Consider the following 22,370-nt stretch of genomic DNA (forward strand, 5'->3'; position numbering starts at 1 on the left):
GAGCCATGATGAAACTAAGAAATAAAAAGGAAAAGTGGGGTGGGGTGAGAGAGAAGCATTACATTTTAGTGCCAATATTCAGATGGAATATACTCATATGATATTTGAAATAGAAAAGTATTCCTATGCATGTAAAAGTTGTTTGTTTTTTTTCTTAATCCTCACCCGAGGATATTTTTTCCATCGATTTTTAAAGAGAGTGGAGGGAGGGTAGGGGGAGAAACAGAGAAAGAAACATCGATGTCAGAGAGACACATCGACTGGTTGATTTCTGCAGGTGCTCTATCAGGACCAGGGACCGAGCCTGCAACTGAGGTATGTGCCCCTGACCGTAATCGAACCCAAGACTCTTCATTCCACGGGCCAATGCTCCAACCACTGAGCCAAACCAGCCAGGGCCACCCATACAACAGTTTTAAAAAATTATTTGAAAACATTACACAGCTACAGATTACTTCATAGTCTTTCATAACTTCAGCAAAAATAAGCACAATTAGAGTTAACTTATTTTTTCTCCACAAAGGCTTATTTGTAACTTTAAAAAATTTTAGGCATCCATTCTAGCTTTTTAGTAGGACATGTCAAAACAGAACACGGACTATTAATCACAGGTTTCTGGTGTTTAAGATTCTACATATGAGTGATGCCATGTGGTATTTGTTTTTAGCTTAGTTCTCTTAGCACAAAGCCCTTCAGGTTGGTAACTGTCACAAAACAGGTTTCTAATGAACAATTCAGAATTCCATCTAATGAGTTAGCTATTCTAAATAAAAAAGGACCAATTAATAAACTGGTTTATGAAATAAACCACTTTGTTCCTGGTCTATAAACAATTGTGCCGTGAAATCAGAGCTATTACAATAATTTTCTTTTAATAACACTGATTATATACTTTTCAACACCAGTTTATCAAGTGGAGAGAAAAAAAAGGGAGTTCCCCCTCTACCCCAAGGAACATTTTCAGTTCTAGAAAATGATTCTACCAAATAACACTGCAATAAGTGGGCCATTGTCTGGAATTTAGAATGAGTCTTTGTTAGATAATTAGGAGCCATTATTATTTAAAGTAAGAATGTGTCTTTTTTCACAAGAAACTTTCATTTCCTTTTAAAAAAATTACTCACTGAGGGCTCTGGTTAGAGTCCGATTCCCTGTCAAAGACTTGTACCAGGGTTGCAAGTTCTATCCCTGGCCACAGTTGGGGGTACCAATTGATGTGTCCCTCTCACACAGATGTTTTTCACTCTCTCTCTCCTCCCACCTCCATCCTTCCCTTCCACTCTAAAAACCAATAAAAAGAATACCCTTAGGTGAGGATTAATAAACTAAAACAAAACAAAAAAATAGCCAAAAAGTCATTTAGATAATTATTCTTGTTATATAATTAGTGATTACATAACTTTAGAAAGTGCACTTTATCCAGCGGAGGGAGGAAAATGTACTACTTACATTTGTCCTTATTGCCATTGGTATTATGCAAGAAGTCTCCATCAGAACGCGTTGTAGGAAAGTCATCTTCATCATCTTCTACCACTAAATAAAATATATTAAGGATATTAGGATGAAAGAAAATAGACATTAACCAATTTATTCTTAGGTTCAATTGAGTCAATACATTCTGGATTCTTTTGAGTGCAAGATCTAATTCATTTTTGTATTTTCAGTGCTTATCAAAGTATGCCCAACAAATATGCTATAGAATTTAATACATTATTATAAAAACTGTACGCATTCTGCCCTAACCGGTTTGGCTCAGTGGATAGAGCGTCAGCCTGCGGACTCAAGGGTCCCAGGTTCGATTCCGGTCAAGGGCATATACCTTGGTTGCAGGCACATCCCCAGTGGGGAGTGTGCAGGAGGCAGCTGATTGATGTTTCTCTCTCATCGATGTTTCTGACTCTCTATCCCTCACCCTTCCCCTCTGTAAAAAAGCAATAAAATATATATAAAAAAAACCAAACAAACAAACTGTACGCATTCTCATTTGTGTAAGGGATGGTATTAAGATATGAGTTATTTTGCCCTTTAGTCTTCCTACCTACCTTGGGGCAATTTCATAATTCCATCGGAAGCCTATAATGGCTGAGCAGGACTGTAAAAGGATAACTTCCATGCAGAAAATACCTTAGCTTGCTTCTGGGAGTTCCTAAATTTACCATTTCTAAACATGCAGGAAAAATATAATGATTTACAGGTGTGATTATTGATTTTCATTCATCCCAGTGTGTCTGTGCCTAGAAATCCTTTTAACTTATCCAATTCTATAAAGATCAAAATCCTGTGTTCTCCTGTTTATCTCTTTGTTCTATTCACTTTTTTTTTTTTTACTGCCTAACATACTTTAACCTTCTCCACTATATATTCCACTTTTTTTTTCTTTGTAATGTATTTTATTGATTTCAGAGAGGAAGGGAGAGGGAGAGAGAGAGAGAGAGCGAGAGAGAGAGAGAGACATCAATGATGAAAGAGAATCACTGATAGGCTGCCTCCTGCATGCCCCCTACTGGGGATAGAGCCCGAAACCCAGACATGTGCCCTGACCAGGAACGATACTAGTACTGTGACCTCCTGGTTCATAGGTCAACCCTCAACCACTAAACCACACTAGCCAGGCTATATATTCCACTCTTAATGTATATTTCTAAACCTCAGCCTCCAATCTTATTCTCTGCTTTCTATCAAGTGCTCTTAGTAAGGCTTCTTTATTGTATTATCTTTTCAGAAACACTCTTTTTGTAGAAATAATCTTCACTCTAAACTGTTGTACTTCTTGACTTTATCTCTTTACAAGGAGTAGATCATCCATTTTAGTTGTTTTCCCAATAGATGTAAAGCCCATTCCTATTCCTTATTCCCTCCCTTGACTAAATGGTAGAAATCACCATGGAGAATACCTTTATTCTGTATTGCCATTTCTAACTAGTGGGCTATTTCATTTTTTAATAATTATTGGGCTAGTTCATCACTTCAAAATTTTGCTACTCGTCTATAACAACTTTTTTAAACCATAAGCTGCTATTATCTACTAACACTTATTATTCAGCTAACTGATACCAATATCTGACACTGTTTTTTCCTAGTCCATCATTCCTATAGACTTCAATATCCATAATGAAGCCTCTGCAGATACCTAAATCTCAAGATTAATCAAATCCCAAATTCTGTGGATCATTACTGTCTCATCATTTGTAAATATGGTCAATTCTAGAAATTCATTAACAGCACATTGCTGTTTTTAAATCAGTACTCATCATCAGACAAGATTCTGATCCTGATCTTGACTCAGTACTACTCTGATTAACTGCTCTTAAGCATCTGTACGCTATAAGCGTCTATAGACGCAAGTGGCAGACCTTTTTAAATTAAATTCAAAATATCGTGGCAGTTAACTGGTTAAACACTGAAAGGCTTGCACTTCACTTATATCATCATTAGTATCTTCTTTGGATTACTGAAGATTCACTTTCATGTCCCTAACTACCCGAAAGCTTGTACCACCAAACAGGGATTTTCAACCTTGTTTTTCGAGCCCAATACTCAATATATAAAACTGATGAAAACAAGAGCCTCTCTGGCTAAAGACTGGCCTTTCCCCTTTCTTTTTATCCAAGTAATCCTTTGTCCATTCTTGAGGCACCTTTAAGGGATATCAGACATGCCACTGTTCTAATAGAAATCCCCTATCTCAATCAGATCAGTTTCCCTTACCAACACAAACTGATTATGCTAAATTCCATCTCTGGATATTACACATTCCTGCTTTCTGTATCCCTGCAATAACCCAAATTAATTACATTAATAATACCAGCTATTATTTGTTTTTGTTTTTTGCTGTCAAGCACAGTGCTAACATATATAATTCTTATTTTAATTGTCACAATTGTATGTGCTGGATATAACATCTATTTTACAGTCAAGGAAACAGATATAAAGAAATGTTTCCTCAATGAATAGAGTATTTCCTTTAATGTGATACATGTCTTATTTTACAATCAAGCAGTATGTTTAGGTTAAAGATAATGTCTTCAACTTCTGTAATCCAGAGTACCTAAGACCTAAAGGGTTAATTAAATCTTACTGAAGAATGTGTGGGAGTGGTGGAGGTCAAGGTTAAGATGGCCTTACTAGCAATTCTGATAAAACATTTTATATGAAAAAAACTGATGATCACCTAAAATAAAGAGAATTTGCTATTACCATTTCAATGACACATTTACTGAAGAACAGGAATTCTTAAAATTCACAGACTTGATAATTTAATGAAAGCGCACCTATAGAGATCCCTAAGACATAGGTCAGCATCTCTGATCTACAATCAAAATAGAAAACTAAGGTCCATGTCCTTATTTTGCTTTTATACAACATGTATTCTTAAAACTGTCAATATTTCTAAAAAGAGCAATTATAGAAAAACAATTGTTATAGGCAGAATTGTGTACCCCTAAAATCCATATGTCAAAGTCCTGACTCCCCCATAGCTCAGAAGGTGAATGTATTTGGAGACAGTGACTTTATGGACGTAATCAAGTTAAAATGAGATCATTAGGGTAGGCCCTGATCCAATATGACTGAAGTCCTTATTAGAGGAAGAAATTTGGACACAGAAGAAAGATGACATAAACACCCAGGGAGAAGACGAACATCTATAAGCCAAGGATAGAGGACTCAAACAGTTCCTTCCCTCATGGCCCTCAGAGGGAACTAATCTTGCCAACAACTTGACCTCAGACTTTCAGCCTCCAGAACTGTAAGAAAATTAATTTCTGTTGTTTAAGCCACCCAGGCTGTGGTACTAATGCAGTAGTCTACCACTGTTATCATTTATTCAAAATGAATAATGTTTAAAATCATTTTTCCACTTTTCTACACAACCTGGTTATAACTGCAGCCCAACTTCTACTCCTCTTGCTATCACTTTTGTCTTTCAAATGGTATATACTTTTGATGTGGATCATCTATAATAATAAAAGCGTAATATGCTAATTAGACCGGACAGCTTAATGACCTTCCAGATGTCCTTCCGGATAACCTCCCGGACGAAGCTGGGGCTGCGGGGGCTGAGGCAAGCCACCAGAGCTGTGAGGGCTGAGCCCCTTGCATGAATTTCATGCATTGGGCCTCTAGTTTAAAAATAAACAAGGAACCCTAGCTGGTTTGGCTCAGTAGATAGAGCGCTGGCCCGTAGATTGAAGAGTCCCAGATTTGATTCCCAGTCAAGGGCACATACCTCAGTTGTAGGCTCAATCCCCGGCCAGCCCTGTGTGGGAGGCAACCATTTGATGGGCCCCTGGCTGATACCATAGTCAGCAGATGTCCAAGTCTCTCTCATATCAATGTTTCTCTGTCTCCCCCTCTCCCTTCCACTCTCTTAAAAAAAAACACACACACACACAAAAAAACAAAAAAACAACAACAAGGAATCCAATTCAGATATATACTGATTTAGTTTAAAGGGATATTTCAAGCAAATGAAAGTTGATGGGTAATGTTTAATTTGGTAAAAAGGCTATATACAGTCAGCTTTCTGTATCTGTGTATTCAACTAACCGTGAACTGAAAATAATTGAAAAAAGTTACATCGTTGCTGACATGTACTTTGTTGCTAGGCCTACAATGATTTTGTCTGTACTGAACGTGAACATACTTTTTTACCCCTTGTCATTATTCCCTAAACAATACATTGTAACAACTATTTATATAGCATTTACATTGGATTAGGTATTATAAGTCATCTAGAGATGATTTAAAGTATATAGGAGGATGTGTGTAGGTTATATGCAAATATTACTCCATTTTATATGAGGAACTTGGACATCTGCTGATTATGTATCAGCTGGGGGTCGGGGGGTCCTAGAACCAATTCCCTGTTCATACTGAGGGACTATTACATATATATATGTGTATGTGTGTGTGTATATATATATTTTAATGAAGGAGAAATAGCTCAACTACCTTTACTTTTAGAGAAATAAATATCCAATGTTAAAGAACCAAAAACTTAAAGTGTATCAAATATAAAAAACGTCAAAGCTACTTATTTTGTCTAAATTTTAAGAGATATGGCCTTCTGCTTCTGGCCAAGACAGAATAAAGGAACTGAATTTACCCTCTAGCATGAAATTAAAACCTGGACAAAATATATGAAACAATGGTTTTCAAGAACAATGTATATTTGGCAAAAAAAGATTTGATAAAACATTTTATATGAAAAAAACTGATTATCACCTATAAGTGGCAAGATCTGAACTCTATGAGTATCCCACTTACTGCCTAGGGAGAGATTTCAAGCTGTAGAGTAAGTAGGAACCCAGGAGAACTCAGTAGACTCTCTGAGGTGAGGAAATGGAGCTGAGTCCAGAGAGACAAAGGCAACTAGAGTTCACGTGAGAGAATACTAGAAAGGAGACGGCTGTATAGAGAGAGAACCCAGAAGACTGAAAGAAGGGTCCCCTTGATTATTCAGCAGAGTACTGATAGCACATACAAATGAGGGAACTATAGAGGTCAGGGAAAGAACCAACTAAGAGGATTCCAGGAAAAAGTTTCCTTAGAGTACTTGATGTACATTACTTGAAGATATATGGTGATAAATTAAATGTGCATACTATAAACTTAAGTAGCCACTAAAATAACAATTATAACTAAAAAGCAAACAAAGGAGATAAACAAAGAACAGAGAAGACAAAAGAATCTGAACTTGGATCAAACACATTTAAATAAGATCAAGAAATGAAACCATGTCAAGCAACTCAGTTATACTGTGAATAAAAGTAGTGCTATTTAGCAATAATTTGCCTTCACAGCAAATAAGAGAAAAACTGAAGAACAGATGTTGACAACATCAGTAATATCTTCAGCAGTAACAAAGGAAAAGTTCAAAACTCACATTATAAGTTAACTGAAGATTATATTTCTTAACAAAACTCACTATATTCTTAAATGTATATATAGCTCAATTATTGATTTCCTCTTCCATAAAAGAGGCCAGAGAAGGGAGAGTGATAAAGAGAGGAAGATGAAAAGAGAAAGACAGGGAGGAAGGAGGAAAAAAAAAAAAGAGGAGAAAGAGATCAATTGATTCCAGACTGGAGGATTTAATATAAACATATGCCTATCTCTAAGATTCATCATAGGGTAAATATATTAGACATAATCATATAAAATGCCCCATATTACTAAGATGAAAGACGCTATTTTTTAATAAAATAAAGAACTTAAAAATCATTTAAAAATCTTCATTGGAATCTAGTATGTATGAGTGAGCAGAATAATTAAGATGTGTTATTAAAGTATACAAGTTATATAGATACTGAAATCTGTGACATTGGGGGTTTGCAGCAAAAGTGACTATTAATTACCTTTATCAGTTAAAGACATTACCCTTTAAGATCAAGAGGCTTTACATCCATTCATTCTCCAAGTAAAAATAGTGGTAATAGCCTAATTAACCTTTATCCCTTTGAAGTTCATCCTTGGAGACAGCATCAGCACAGGCATCAAAGTACTTCTGTAGAGTATCAACTTGCCTACATAGGATATCTCTAAAGGTTTCCATTTCAGCCAATTTCTCACGTAAACTGTGGCCTTTCTGCAAAACAAAAAAGGGGGTGGAGGATGTAATCTAAATGAACAAAACTGTAATTTATTTAGTCCTATTGTGTTTCATCACTTTTTAAGGTCTATATCTTACTAATGAGGGCCACCGGGTAGGGAGAGCTGTCAAGCTCAATGTAATACTCCTAGGAATTAACTTGAAACTGATTAACAGTGACCAGACAGTGATAAGCCTGAAGGAAATAAGGGACAAATAAGCCTGACAATTTGCTCATGTAAAATTTAATATTTTCAAATGATTGACATTGTGAGAAAAAAATTGTCAAAGTTTTCTATATACACAATGGAATACTATGCTGCTGTAAAAAAGAAGGAATTCTTACCATTTGCAACAGCATGGACGGAACTGGAGAGCATTATGCTAAGTGAAATAAGCCAGTCAATGAAAGAAAAATACCACATGATCTCACTCATTTATGGATAATAAAGACCATTATAAACTGATGAACAAAAATAGATACAGAGGCAGAGCAGCATTGAACAGACTGTCAAACTACAGCGAGAAGGCTGGGGAGGGTTGGGGGGCGGGAAGGGGGCGGTACGAGATCAACCAAAGGACTTGCATGCATGCATATAAGCATAACCAATGGACATAAGACCCTGGGGGGTAGGGGAGGCCGGGGGGAATGTCAAGGGGGGTGGGAAAAGGAGGAGACAGATGTAATACTCTTTGTAATACTTTAAGCAATAAAAATAAAAATAAAAAATAAAAAAATAATTGTCAAAGACTTTAAAATGGGAAAAAATATTACTGGATATCCTTTCAAAGGAATGGTGTGCGCTATTGATGGGAACTTTAGCATTTATGGAATGTCTAATCATATAGAAGTCTTTGATTTCATTACATTTGGCCTATTTTATAATTCTTTAAGTAGTAGAAAAATAAGAGTAATGTAAATGATTTTTGGCCAGATATGCAAATGAACCTTGATTGGTGGAGATACACTAGTTTCTAATCTGTGGATACCGAACAGTTTTGCATATATTAGCAAAATCATTTTGGCATTCTTCAGATTCTCCTTTGAACCAATTTATTTTTACGTCTTATCTATTAACAAAAAAATCTTTGATGTATTCATTTTCTATTTGTCTAAATGTTAAACCTTAAAAAAATTATTCTGAACTTAAATTACATTGTAGAGAAGTTCTTTTGAAAAAACTATTAAATAAGTTCTGTTCACAACATTCAGTAATAAATTCAATTTATGAGGCCTTAACTTAAAGCATTCACAACCACAAACCTTGAATGAAGAGGTGGATGTTGCAGAATAGCCACTTGCTCCAGACACCAGTGACACCATTGAACCATGTCGACGCAAGCTGGATTCAGATCCATAACCAGATTCAGTCTAAAAAAGAAAGTAAACTACATGAAAAAAAAAATTAAATAAAAATTACTTAAATCATCACAAGAAAAAAATTGTAACTGTGTGAGATGATAGATGTTTAACTTATTGTAATCCCTTCACTATATATGTGTGCTTGTTGTACACCTTGCTGACATATAGAAATGCTACAGTCATTATGTTGTACACCTTAAATTGCTACTAGGTTATGTTAATTGTACCTCAATAAAACTGGAAAAATACTTAAGAATAAACAAGAGTTTTCCTATAAATTAATAAGGCTGTTATAAAAATTGGATAGGATAAAGGCAAAAAGTAAAAATAACAGGAGATGGGCTAAGATGTCTTGAACCACTTTTAATTCTTTTTGTAGCACAAAGAAATAAACAGTAAATTTTTAAAAAAGTAAAAATGAGGAAAACTTCCAGTACTATTTCTTTATAGTACTATTTCCAGTACTATCACTTATCACTGTCTCAATGAAACCTCTCCTATTACATTAGGCAATTTCTCTGTATTCTCAACCACTGTTCACATAACACAATTATAGCATTTACCATATACTTGGTTATATTTAGATTTTATAATTACTATGGAACTTGGTTCTTCTGGAAGAAGACTGTGTCTTTTTCATTTTTGTAGCCACCTCAATAGTTCATGTCACACAAAAAATTCTCAACTTTACCAGTCTGTTATGAAAAATAATTGAACTCCAGGATACTGGGGTATACTTAGACTTAGCACTGTAATAATCCTATATAATAAAAGCTGAATATGCAAATTGTCCCCTTGGGTGGGAGTTCAACTGACCGGGAGTTCGACCGCTCGCTATGACGTGCACTGACCACCAGGGGAGGGCGCGAAACATGGTGGGCATTGACAACGACACTGGCAGCGGGCGGCACTAGAGGTGCTGCCAGCCCTGATGGGTCTGATGAGAGCGGGACCACAGTGGGATGGTGGAGCAGGTGAGCGGGCAGTGCCAAGGCGGGTATGAGTGGGGGCCCAATTGCCCTGCAGACGGCAACTAATGGCAGCAGCAGGGGGCAGGGCCGCCACCCGGCTCCCAGGCGTTGAGGGAGCTGGGTGGGGGGCCTGGCCCTGATAGATCGCCCCATAGACAGTGACCAGTGGCGGTGGCAGGGCTGGGGCCAGGCCAACACAGAGTGGAGGCCCCGATCGGCAGAGGATGGGATGAGCGGGCGGCGCCAGGCCAAGGCTGGGTGCCAGGCGTGGCTGTGAGGCTGGGGGAGCAAGCTAGGGCCTGATCTCCACAGACCACCCCAAGGGACCCCACCTGTGCACGAATTTCGTACACCAGGCCTCTAGTACTTTTATATAATTCTGATGTAGTTGTACTCTTCAGAGCATCAACTTTATATTCACCCTCCCTATGACAAATGCAGTACCAACAAAATAGACAAAGGAATTGTACATTAAAAAAAAAACTTTCCAAGTACAGTTAACCCTCAATTTTTTGGACAATTTAATGGACATTGGATGTAACAGTCACATTCTGGTCTGTATGTCATACGTGAGAATTAACACCCTATTAATTTTAAAATTCTTTTAACCAAGATTTGCTTATAATTAACAGGTTATTTTTTTGTTATTAATTCACTGTCATTTTAAAAAAATATATATTTTTATTGATTTCAGAGAGGAAGGGAGAGGGAGAGAGAGAACAGAAACATCAATGATGAGAAAGAAGCACTGGTTGGCTGCCTCCTGCACGCCCCACACGGAGGATGGAGCCAGCAACCTGGGCATGTGCCCTGACCAGGAATCAAACCGTGACCTCTTGGTTCATAGGTCAACTCTCAATCACTGAGCCACACCACCAGGCCTCACTGTCGTTTTTTAAAAAATAAATTTTATTAATTTCAGAGAGGAAGGGAGAGGGAGATAGAAACATCAATGATGAGAGAGAATCATTGATTGGCTGCCTACTACACGCCCCCCCGTCCCCCCTCCCCCCTTCCCGCCCTGGGAATGGAACCAGCAACCCGGGTATGTGCCCTGACCAGGAATCAAACAGTGACCTACTGGTTCATAAGTCGACGCTCAACCACTGAGCCACTCCTGCCAAACTCACTGTCATTTTTAACAAATTTTAGAGAATAGACCATATATTGGAAAAAACACTGTAGTAATTTTGCTGACATATATAAATATTACATATCTACAACTATAGTATATATATTTAAATCCAAGAATCACTACTTGCAAACAATGTTCGGTCAATGATTACAGTGCATCGCACACAGTAATTGGTTCTGCTGTTGCATGGTGTAACTTTCTGCAGCAGTTTTAACCTGCGTGCCCGCCAAGTTCCTACGTGCCCTAAGCCACGGCCCAGCCATGTGGCATTTATTTACTCGAGTTGACTGATGATTGCACAAATGTACTAGACCTATTCAGTATAAATTTAAAATTATAGTATTACATATAGAAAACTTTTCTGTGAAATTAAACTTTTCATACATTTTAATTACACAAACATGTCTACATAAGTAAAAATAGGTAAACTAATTTGTCAATTTTTTATCATACACATTTGGAAAACCTCCTTTATTATATAATGGACTTTCGGCTTTAATGGACAGCCCCTCGCCCGAAATATTATATCGTGATTTTACTGTACTTGAAACATGTTCAAGTATTTTAGATTTCTGATTACTTCCTACTGCTATTTTTTAAAGTACTGTGCATGACGTTAGCCCTAGTCTCTAAATTTAAGAGGTAAAATAACATCTAATTATTCTTGGCATACACATAATAAAACTCAATCATCCCATTAAAATAGTAGTTGTTTAGATTACTTGATTTTCAAGATTAAGATTATGAATCATTAAAATTAAGTACAATATATTGTAGAAAGTATTTCCATTGACATTTTACATCCTCTGTGCTCTCGTTCCTAAAAATCCATTACATTTCCTATATAGCTGTTGGCTTAGCCCTGACATTATTCTAACTCAGTGATGGCGAACCTATGACACGCGTGTCAGAGGTGACATGCGAACTCATTTTTTGGGTTGATTTTTCTTTGTTAAGTGGCATTTAAATATATAAAATAAATATCAAAAATATAAGTCTTTGTTCTACTATGGTTGCAAATATCAAAAAATTTCTATATATGACACGGCACCAGAGTTAAGTTAGGGTTTTTCAAAATGCTGACACGCCGAGCTCAAAAGGTTCGCCATCACTGTTCTAACTGGACAATGTTTTTCTAGGTACAGAATATCAAGCTTTTATACTGATTTAATTAATAAATAAAATTATATTATTTTTATGTAAATAATATTAACACTAGTTTAATACACTTTTCCAGTTCAGTATCACTTCATTAGTTAAAGTTTATATTCTAGGAAGGAGGAGGAGGAGAAGGGAGTTAGAGGGAGAAAGGAGCTGAAAAATTCATAACCAAAATAGCAAAACAACTCATTAAAAAATATATCTTCAGGCAAAGACATTAGAAATTTATCCATGTGAAAAAAGCAGCCTCTTAAAATTCAAACTTTCAGCATATACAAGTCACCAAACACCAAACAAAGTGATAATGTTATACTTTTAATGATGCTTGTTTATAAAACACTATATTTATAAAAGTTACTGCAATATCTTAACTGAGAATTTACTAAAAAGTTACATATTAAGACTAGATGGATTCAAACCTCTTCTCCAAGCCTTACATCACTATACACCACTCCACATCTCAAAGCAAAGCAATGTCTTAGTGATGAGGCCAAATAAATATTTTGGTACCAGGAAAACTATTAATGAAAGAATAAACCACTTTATTATATGTGCATTATACCTCAAGAAAATTGTTTTGTTTTGTTTTTTAAAGGTAAATCTATTCTATGACAAAAGAAAGCTGGCCAGGGTGCAGTAGGGGCATTGCTACAAAGAGGTACAAAAAATTGGGGTGTGTGTGTAGGTTACAACTGTCAAAATTCAATTGTCCAATTAAAACAGATACATTTTAGGAATGTTGAATAGTATCTCAACAAAGTAGATTAAAAAAAACGGTAAGCTTGTTTCAATATAACAGAATCCACAAAAAGATCATCCTATCCTATCTAATAATAGAGAAACATGGTAATTAGCCATACCTCTGCTACCCTTCCCATTGGCTAATCAGGGCGATATGCAAATTAACTGCCAACCAAGATGGCGGTTGGCAGCCAGGCAGCTTGAAGCTAACAGGAGGCTTGCTTGCTTCAGTGACAGAGGAAGCCAACGTTCCCCACCTGCGACTGCCGGCCTCTGAGCTTGCAGTTTGAAACATTGTTACAAATATAGAAGCTAAACAAAACCCCAGAAACCTGCTTTCAGTCAGCCGGGATCTCAGAGCTGGAGTTGAAACAGTGTTTCGATTATAGAACCCAAACAAACCAGATACCTGCTTTCAGCAGCCGAGGCCTCAGAGCTGGAGCCAAGCCTCAGAGCTAAAGCTGGCCCAGAATAAAAAAAAAGAAAAAAAGGACAGGTTGGGAGCTTCAGTCACCAACCAGCCTGAAAACAGCCCTCAGCCCCTCACCCAGACTGGCCAGGCACCCCAGTGGGGACCCCCACCCTGAAGGGGGTGTGGCCAGATGCAAACAGCCATCATCCCCTCATCCAGGCTGGCCAGGCACCCCAGTGGGGACCCCCACCCTGATCCAGGACACCCTTCAGGGCAAACCAGCCGGCCCCCACCCATGCACCACGCCTCTATCCTATATAGTAAAAGGGTAATATGCCTCCCAGCACCGGCATCAGTGGAGCCGCGAGGACTCCCGGCACCAGGATCAGCATGACAGGGGGCAGCGACCAAACCCCCTGATCGCCCTGCGGCTGTGTGTGTGACGGGGGCGGGGCCACAGCCTCCCTATCCGCCCTGCTCTGTTCGTGACAGGGGAAGGCGCCCCAACCCACTGATCAGCCCTGCTCTGTGCATGACAGGGGGTGGCGCCACAACCTCCCCATCGACTCTGCCTTGAGTGTGACAGGGGGCGGTGCCCCACCCCCCAATCGGCTCTACACTGAGCGTGACTAGGGGTGGCATCGCAACCTCCCGATCCGCCCTGCTCTGTGCATGACAGGGGGCAGCGTCCCAACTCCCCAATTGGCCCTGCTCTGAGCCCGACCAGGGGCTGCACCTAGGGATTGGGCCTGCCCTCTGCCACCCGGGAGCGGGCCTAAGCCAGCAGGTCGGTATCTCCCGAGGGGTCCCAGACTGTGAGAGGGCACAGGCCGGGCTGAGGGACACTCCTCCACCGAGTGCACAAATTTTTGTGCACCAGGCTTCTAGTCTATATAATAAAGAGCCAGGGTCATAATGACCGAAGGCTCAACCAGACCGGAAGTCAGTGCTGTGTTGCCATGGCGACCTAGCACTGACTGGGGCCGTTGCGGGCGCCCCAACCCAGCACTAACTGCTTAGGGGGGCTGCAGATCAGGCCCGGAGAGAGGCCTGCAGAGAGAGGGGCAGGGTCTGATCCGTAGCCTCTGTGGCAGCCATTGATCAGAACTTGCCTCCCTTTCTCTCCTGGCCTGGCCAATAGCCAAGCCTTCATTTCTTTCCAGGCCTCCACCAGGGCTGCTAATCAGTCCCCGTTGATAGGCCCAGAGATGCTGACTGGCAATAGAAACTGACCAATCAGAACCAAATTGGCCAGCAGAGGATGGCAGTTGAGGGAGAGATCAGGCCTGCAGGGGAGGGCAGTTAGGGGCGAGATCAGGCCGGCAGGGAGGGCTGTTGGGGGTGAGATCAGGCTGGCAGGGGAGGGCAGTTGGGGGCAACCAGGCTGGCAGGGGAGGGCGGTTGGGAGCGAGATCAGGCCAGCAAAGGAGGGCAGTTAGGGGCGATCAGTCAGGCAGGCAGAGGCAGTCAGGGGCGATCAGATAGGCAGGCAGAGGGGTTAAGGACAATCAGGCAGGTGAGTGGTTAGGAGCCAGCAGTCCCAGATTATGAGAGGGGTGTCAGACTGCCGGTTTAGGCTCGATCCCATAGGGGTCCCCGATTGGAGTGGTGCAGGCTGGGCTGAGGGAATCCCTTCTTCTGTGCACGAATTTTGTGCACCGGGCCTCTAGTTCTAATTATAACAATCATACAGTTTACAAAAGAAAATAAGACCTTCTATCAAATAATATCCTGGAACAAACATACTGAGCTAGGTTCTTTACCTAAAATGGTTCCAGTTTCTTATCATTTTAGACAACAGCACTAAACTTTCTAAGTGTAGCATATCAACATTGTAATTGTTGTACTTGTTTGATAGTTTTTCCATTGAATTTATATATAAGACTGGAATTGAAAATAAGAATCTATCTGTAACAGGTTAAAAATATAAGGTACTTCAGAAGTTAGATACCTATGTATCATCCACTTCTAAACAGAAATGAACCTGAACTATCCATTTCAATACAAATGACCCCATAATTTACAATCAAAATTTTATTATTTGAATATTCAAAACCAAACAATGTGAAGTATAAATCCAAATAAATCTACCCTTTCCATTTCTTGCTTCATATCAAAGAATCTTAAACAGAGCAAAACAATTTTTTAAAAGCTCTTGAAACAAAATATAAACACTACAAAGCTTTAGTAAGTGTGTCTTCACTACCAAACGTATTTCTTATATCCTTGCCTATTTTTTCAGGTTTCACTATTTCAAAACAAGTAATACGTACCTCTTCACAACAAAGACATGATAGAACAAGCCTCTATTATGGTAATACTGACATTTTACCTAATGGGCAGTAAAATGTGGATGCTAAGAGTTTAGTGTAATTGTATTTCCACCTCTAATAAAGTTTCACTTAAATAAATTCCATCATAAATTATATAAATCATTCCCAGGAAAAAGAAAATATGATAACCAATTCCAATGTTACAGAATTTAAATAATAAAGATTCCATTTCAGTCAGTAAGTGCATTGAGATAACATTAAGTGAAATGTTTAACAAATTATACATACACACACACACACACACATACACACACAAATGAATCCTCACTGTTTTTAAAAACTAGTCATTCTGGAAATGTCTGTAATTGTGCAAATGATGCTGCCATTGTGTAAAACATTCCTGATAATCTTACCACAACATTTAGCTTAATTTTATGACATAGCTACAAAATGGAGCTATCTCAAATCACTTTTAGGAGTCACAGAATAAAAATAAAAGAACTGTCTCATAACTTTAAAGGAATAACTTCAAAATGTTTAAGTTTGATCAGCTTTCTTATTCACAGGACATGGTTCTGTAGTTTTGTACTTTTCTCAAAAATCTAATCTATCAACAAAGATACTGATATCTTTTAATGGTTTATATTTTTAAAAAAGGTGTTTTAAAAAGTGTACTCATTTATGGGCATTTACATACCTGAGCGGTGTAGGTGCAGCCTTGTCTCAAGATTCAATATTTTATAAACACTGTCATGGGGCTGAAAATAATTCTAAAAGAGAAGTTGTAAAACTATTCTGAGAAGTGGCAATGTTGCTGGCAAATCTATTGTTGCTTCCCAAAATGTCCTCTTTGAAGGCAACAATACTCATCCTGAATTTGTAAGATCTACTTTTTGAAGGTCAAGTGGGTAAGGGAAACAGAGATGAAAATGGGAAGATATTAGTTTATAGTCACAACTGATACACTGTTAAGTGTTCTTAAAATTAGAAGATGCTTCTGAATCTCATTGGTATTTTTGTGAACAATACTTTAAAGGCATGCTGGCTTTTAAAAAATTCCACTCACTCTTCTACAAGAAAAAAGTTGAGTTTACTTACAACCCCTAATCACTAATATAGTATTTTGAAAACACCAAATTTTATCTAAAATTAATAGAGAAATTCAATTACAGTTACTTTAGGACTATTTTTCCCTTTCAATATATCTGCTTTAAGCTCCCTGATATGAATTGCTGTGCAAAAACTTTCTTTCCCAAATTTGTGAGTTAGTAAGCAATATTTCTGAACAGGTCTGGCAAAAACATAAAATGTCATTTTGGTTCAATAAAAATGTATTGCGTATATCTTATATAGAACAAGGTTTACTTCTTTTAAATACTACAGTAATGAGACCAAAAAGCACAATCTTTTGGCCACTAGAGGGGGTCAGTAGCATTTTCCAAATAGCAGTATACTATTTGGAAAGCTGATACAAAGGTTACTCTTGGTCAAAGTATAACCTTAACCTTTAGACCAGCGGTTCTCAAACTGTGGGTCGTGACCCTTTCATAGGGGTCGCCTAAGACCAGCGGAAAACCCATATATAATTACATATTGTTTTTGTGATTAATCACTATGCTTTAATTATGTTCAATTTGTAACAATGAAAATACATCCTGCATATCAGATATTTACATTATGATTCACAACAGTAGCAAAATTACAGTTATGAAGTAGCAACGAAAATAATTTTATGGTTGGGGGTCACCACAACATGAGGAACTGTATTAAAGGGTCGCGGCATTAGGAAGGTTGAGAACCACTGGTTTAGACTAATTCCTTTACATGTACTGTACCCTCTACATCTAGACTTTTGGAGAAAAATGAAAAGCATGATAAATTAAATCATGTAGTTCAAAGTTATGAATTTAATAAAATTCCAAAAATGTCCTAAGAACTGATTTGAAAAAAACTCAGTCACAGCTAAATCTTATAGTTTGGTTTAATCATGTGGAAGATAAACTTACATATAATCATTCTGTACAGTCTGTTCATTAGCCTATCCATATACCAAAGCAGTGGTATAAATTACAGTAAAAATGTTGGCTTATAATTTTTAATGGCACCTGGCTTTTGAAAATCTTATTCTTTTCCTTAGCAACGCTCTCCAGCAAGAAATACAACAACAACAAAATAGAGACAGTAATTAACTTCCTCAGGGTTTCAAAAATTATGCTATTAATGGCATAGTTCCCCACCCCCAAAAAATACATTGTCATTTTTCCATTTTAATTATGGAAAGAGAGAAAATATAAGATTAAATGTTAATATAAGGACAAAGGAGCATTTTCCAGAAACTGAAATTCTGAAACCTGTTATAAAACCAAATAAGCTTGCTACCTTCAATAATATTATTTTAAAGCAAACCACATGAGAAGCAAGAAACTATAATCAGGAGAACAACTTAGTCAATAGAGTTGTAATTTAAAATGTAAGTTGCAATGGCAACAATTTTATTCTTGTCTAGGTCAACAGAATATTTGAGATAAAATTTGGCACAATAATTTCATACTTAGAAATATTAAAAATGTCATCTATTTAGCCTTTCAAATATATATGGATCCCCCCCAAGAGAAGCAGTAGCTTCTGAAATAGAAAAAACACACGGATAAGATTAAGATAGGCTTTAGTATCACCGTAACCACTAGACAATAAGACAAGTCAGTCATTACAAATCCTGGGCTCAATTTTATTTTTAAAATAATATGGCTAGTATGGTACTATAGTTTTCCATACTAAACCTAAATACCTGAAACTTAGGCTAAGAATGTGTATATTTTACATGGAGGCCAAATGCAAGGTAGTTTTTTGTTGAACCAGAAGGAAATATATAATACAATTCATTCAGAAAACCAACATTTATAATGTTATCAGATGAGGAGAGGTTCAATCCACAATGATTTCCAGGAACTGCAGTATCTCATGAACCAAATAAATTAAAAAATATATTTAAGAAAATGGTACTAAAGAGGATTTTATCATACTCTGCCTTAAAAAAGCCCAAGGGCAATACAATTAACTTCATTGAGTATAATATTTGCTTAATCTCAAGATATGTTTCTCAAATCATACTGAAAAACAAAACATTTGCTCAGACTAGTTCTAGGAAGTTTTTTCTTTTTCCTTTTCATACCCTAGTCTTTCTTATACCATGATTTAAAAAAATATCATGATATAAGGTTATTTATAGACCTTGGTTATTCATCTTTCATTTTCTTCTACTAGAGCATGAGAACAACGTTCCTTTACAGACATATCTAAATAGGCAAAGTGTTACAGTGAGATGAGGCTGGAAGGGTTAAGCAGGGCCTTATCACACACCCTTGTTACCTGTTAAAAGAATGCAGAAGAAAATAATACATTGTCTATCACAATTGGAAGTACTAAAAAAAAAAAAAAAAAAAAAAAAAGCCCAAATACAACATGATACTGACAGCGGTTCTCAACCTGTGGGTTGCGACCCGTTTGGCGGTCCATCGACCTTTTCACAGGGGTCGCCTAAGACCATCCTGCATATCAGATATTTACATTACGATTCATAACAGTAGCAACATTGCAGTTATGAAGTAGCAACGAAAATAATTTTAAGGTTGGGTCACAGCATGAGGAACTGTATTTAAAGGGCCAGAAGGTTGAGAACCACTGCTGCAGAAGAAGAGGGTAACAACAGCTGCCTCCACTCTCTCCTTAATTTCAGACCTTCCTTTCTTGTACTTTATTATGGGCTTTGGATTCCATAATATATCCTTTTATCTACAGGAAGAAATTAGTAAACTACCAAGCCCTTACTCTGTACCAAAAGCTGTTTAAGAACCCAACCTTTGATACAAAAAATAATTCTAAATAAACTAAATTGAACACTCTGAAATTCAGTCTTATTTTCTTCAATCCTACCTCCTTTGAGGGAGCCTTAAAAGGAAGGTGAGAAATAACTAGTTAAATCAAATGAGGCTGTGATATTAAAAGGAAGGTGAGAAATAACTAGTTAAATCAAATGAGGCTGTGATATTAAAAGGAAGGTGAGAAATAACTAGTTAAATCAAATGAGGCCGTCTAAAGGAAATCTGTTAAAACAATTTTTCCATCCTAGTTTTAAAAAACAAATACTAAAGAATAAGGGAGATCTTTTTTGTTTTGCTCTGAAAGAGTTCAGTAACTTTAAATGGATGTTTTATATATTCATTTTCTATTCTTTAGATTTCAGCATTGTCTATATTTGAATTATTTACAGCAATAATATATCACTTCTATAAAAATTTAAAAAGTCACAGAACACATTTTTCATCTATCTAACTTGGAAAGGGTTAAAAATTAATAATGCTAGTAAAGTTGCAGTGAAATGAAGATCTACACATTCTGCAGATAAAATGTATATTAGCACAATCTTTTTTTTTTTTTAAATCCTCACCCGAGGATATATTTTTTTTTTAATTGATTTTTTTAGACAGGGTGGAAGGAAGTGGGGAGAGACAGAGATAGAAATACCAATGTGAGAGAAACACATAGAACGCACCCCGACCAGGGGATCAGGGATCGAGCCTGCAACCAAGGTATGTGCCCTTGACCAGAATCTAACCTGAGACCTTTCACTCCGCAGGACGACACTCCAACCACTGAGCAAAACTGGTTAGGGTAGTACAATCTTTTTGAAAAGCAATTTGGCAACATATATATCAAAAGTGCTCATATCCTTAAACCTAGCAATTCTACTTCTGAAAATCTATTATAAGGATGCAACTACACCGCAGAAAAATGCTTTATGTAGGAAGGCAATAAGTAAATTATAAAGGTCTAATAATAAGCAAATGAGCACCAAAATCACAGCACAATAAAGTATTAACAAAGCTGTGTTATAAGGAGAAAATGATGTTAGATTGGGGAAAAAAATAGAATATAAACTTTGTTATCTCCACAATATTTTGAGGTAAAAATGTACAGAGAATAAGAAGGAAATACACCAAAATGAAGAGTAACTGTCTCAGTTATAAATTAAAGATAGTTTTATGTCCTGGCCAGTTTTGTTCAGTGGTTGAGCACTGGCTCGCAGACCAAAGGGTCACAGATTCAACTGCTGGTCAAGGGCACCTCGGTTGCAGGTTCCCCTGTGTTGGATGGGCACTTACGGGAGGCAACCAGTTTATGTGTCTCTCTCACATCAAGATTTCTTTCTCTCCCCTCCCTCCTTCTCTTCCACCCTTTCTAGAAATCAATGGAAAAAATATCCTCAGGTGAGGAGTAAAAAAAAAAAAGTTTTGTATTTTTTTTCCTTATGAGCAAATATTACTTTTAAAAACTACAGTGGGGGTGCAATAAAATCTAACTAGTAAAACTATTTGCAGGAATGGTTTTAGACTTCCTAAGGACTTTTAGATCTAACTGTATGGGAAAGATTTTTTTAAAGGGGGTCGACTGATCATTTATTTTTCAGTATTCAACCATGCATCCATGAGAACAGCTGAAATTAACTAGAAAGAGGAGTATTTAAAAAAATGAGGTTGTTGCTTTTGGAATAATAATGTTACCACTCACTGATCAATGTTCTCATAATCTACTTTCTTTTTTTTAATGCAAAATAAGAATGACGCCTACACTGAAAGGCTTCCAGGAGGATTAAATGATAACAGTGTTTAGTTATTCTTCAAAGGGATGGTACTGAAAAAAACAAGGGCTTAGGAAATGAACATGATATAAGCATTCCTATCAATGACCATATCTGGTTTATCAAGAACACGGATGTGATGGAAAAATGATAGAATTGTTTTCAGCTAGGATAACATTTTAACCTGCAGGACATTGATTTATTTTGCTACCTATTCGTATTACTCCTAACCCAAGGTTGTGTTTCATCCCTCAATTCCAAACAAACCTAGAATATTTACCAGACAATAAAGACAACATAAGCAAAATATTTTTTAGGCTATTAGCGAAAAGATTTACTTGATTAAAATGAGTTTTATATTCTTTGTTTTTAAAAAATTAGATAATTTTAGGTAAAATTAGAAAATAGTTATCACTGCTGTCAATATGTGTAAGCCATGCCACCCACCATGACTTTTCCACATCAAATTAGAAAAAGCAGAATCCCATCTGTCCCAGTAACTGTCAGAAATCCTTCTAAATAAACATTCAAATACAATATTGAAACATTATAAAACATGACTTTTGCAGCAAAACTTCATTTTTAAAAAATATTTTCTGTAGTAACTATATGGGAGAGTTATTCAACTCTAGTTAACTTCCATTTTTACTTGATCTCTCTTATCTAAAGAAATATTTTGCAAGCAGATTACAGACTAATTAAGGCTAGAGTAGCAAGCTGAAAAATCTAGTAATATTTACCTAAATTGCTAGTAACAAATAGGTGGTAAGCATTATAAAAACTTGCAAATTTGGTAAACATTATACTGAGTTATACAATACTCACAGAACATTGTTTGTGTAACTGCCAGTCTGACCCTACCCAAGTAAATATACAATTAATGATAAATGCACCAAGGGTGGCCAATTAATAGTAACCTGGAGTGAAAAGGCAATCAGATTTTTTTCAAGGCATTTACTTTTGGAAATGCCAAGAGATTAGGGAGTTAGTAGTAGGAGTTGAAGCTGAAAAGAAGCCAAAGGTAGGAAAAGGTCATGACAAACCAAGGAAGAAGAAACTAAGAGGAAGATGGGAGAGCAGAAGTT

General features: G+C 37.1%; 1 protein-coding gene across 3 annotated transcripts in view; it reads right to left on the reverse strand.

Moving 5' to 3' along the window:
- Window positions 1-22,370, reverse strand: part of CERT1 (ceramide transporter 1) — a 101,571-nt gene that overhangs the window by 51,982 nt on the left and 27,219 nt on the right. For all 3 annotated transcript variants that reach the window (XM_070412206.1, XM_070412204.1, XM_070412203.1), the window contains exons 4-6: window positions 8,856-8,963; window positions 7,450-7,588; window positions 1,450-1,533 (exon numbers count right to left, since the gene is read on the reverse strand). In XM_070412206.1, coding sequence (XP_070268307.1) covers window positions 1,450-1,533; window positions 7,450-7,588; window positions 8,856-8,963 — 331 coding nt within the window. The remainder of the gene's footprint in view (window positions 1-1,449; window positions 1,534-7,449; window positions 7,589-8,855; window positions 8,964-22,370) is intronic.

The sequence above is a fragment of the Myotis yumanensis genome, unplaced genomic scaffold (genome assembly GCF_028538775.1).
Source record: "Myotis yumanensis isolate MYYU_CA2020_CCGP unplaced genomic scaffold, mMyoYum1.0.hap1 SCAF_4, whole genome shotgun sequence".
Classification (NCBI taxonomy): Eukaryota; Metazoa; Chordata; class Mammalia; order Chiroptera; family Vespertilionidae; genus Myotis; species Myotis yumanensis.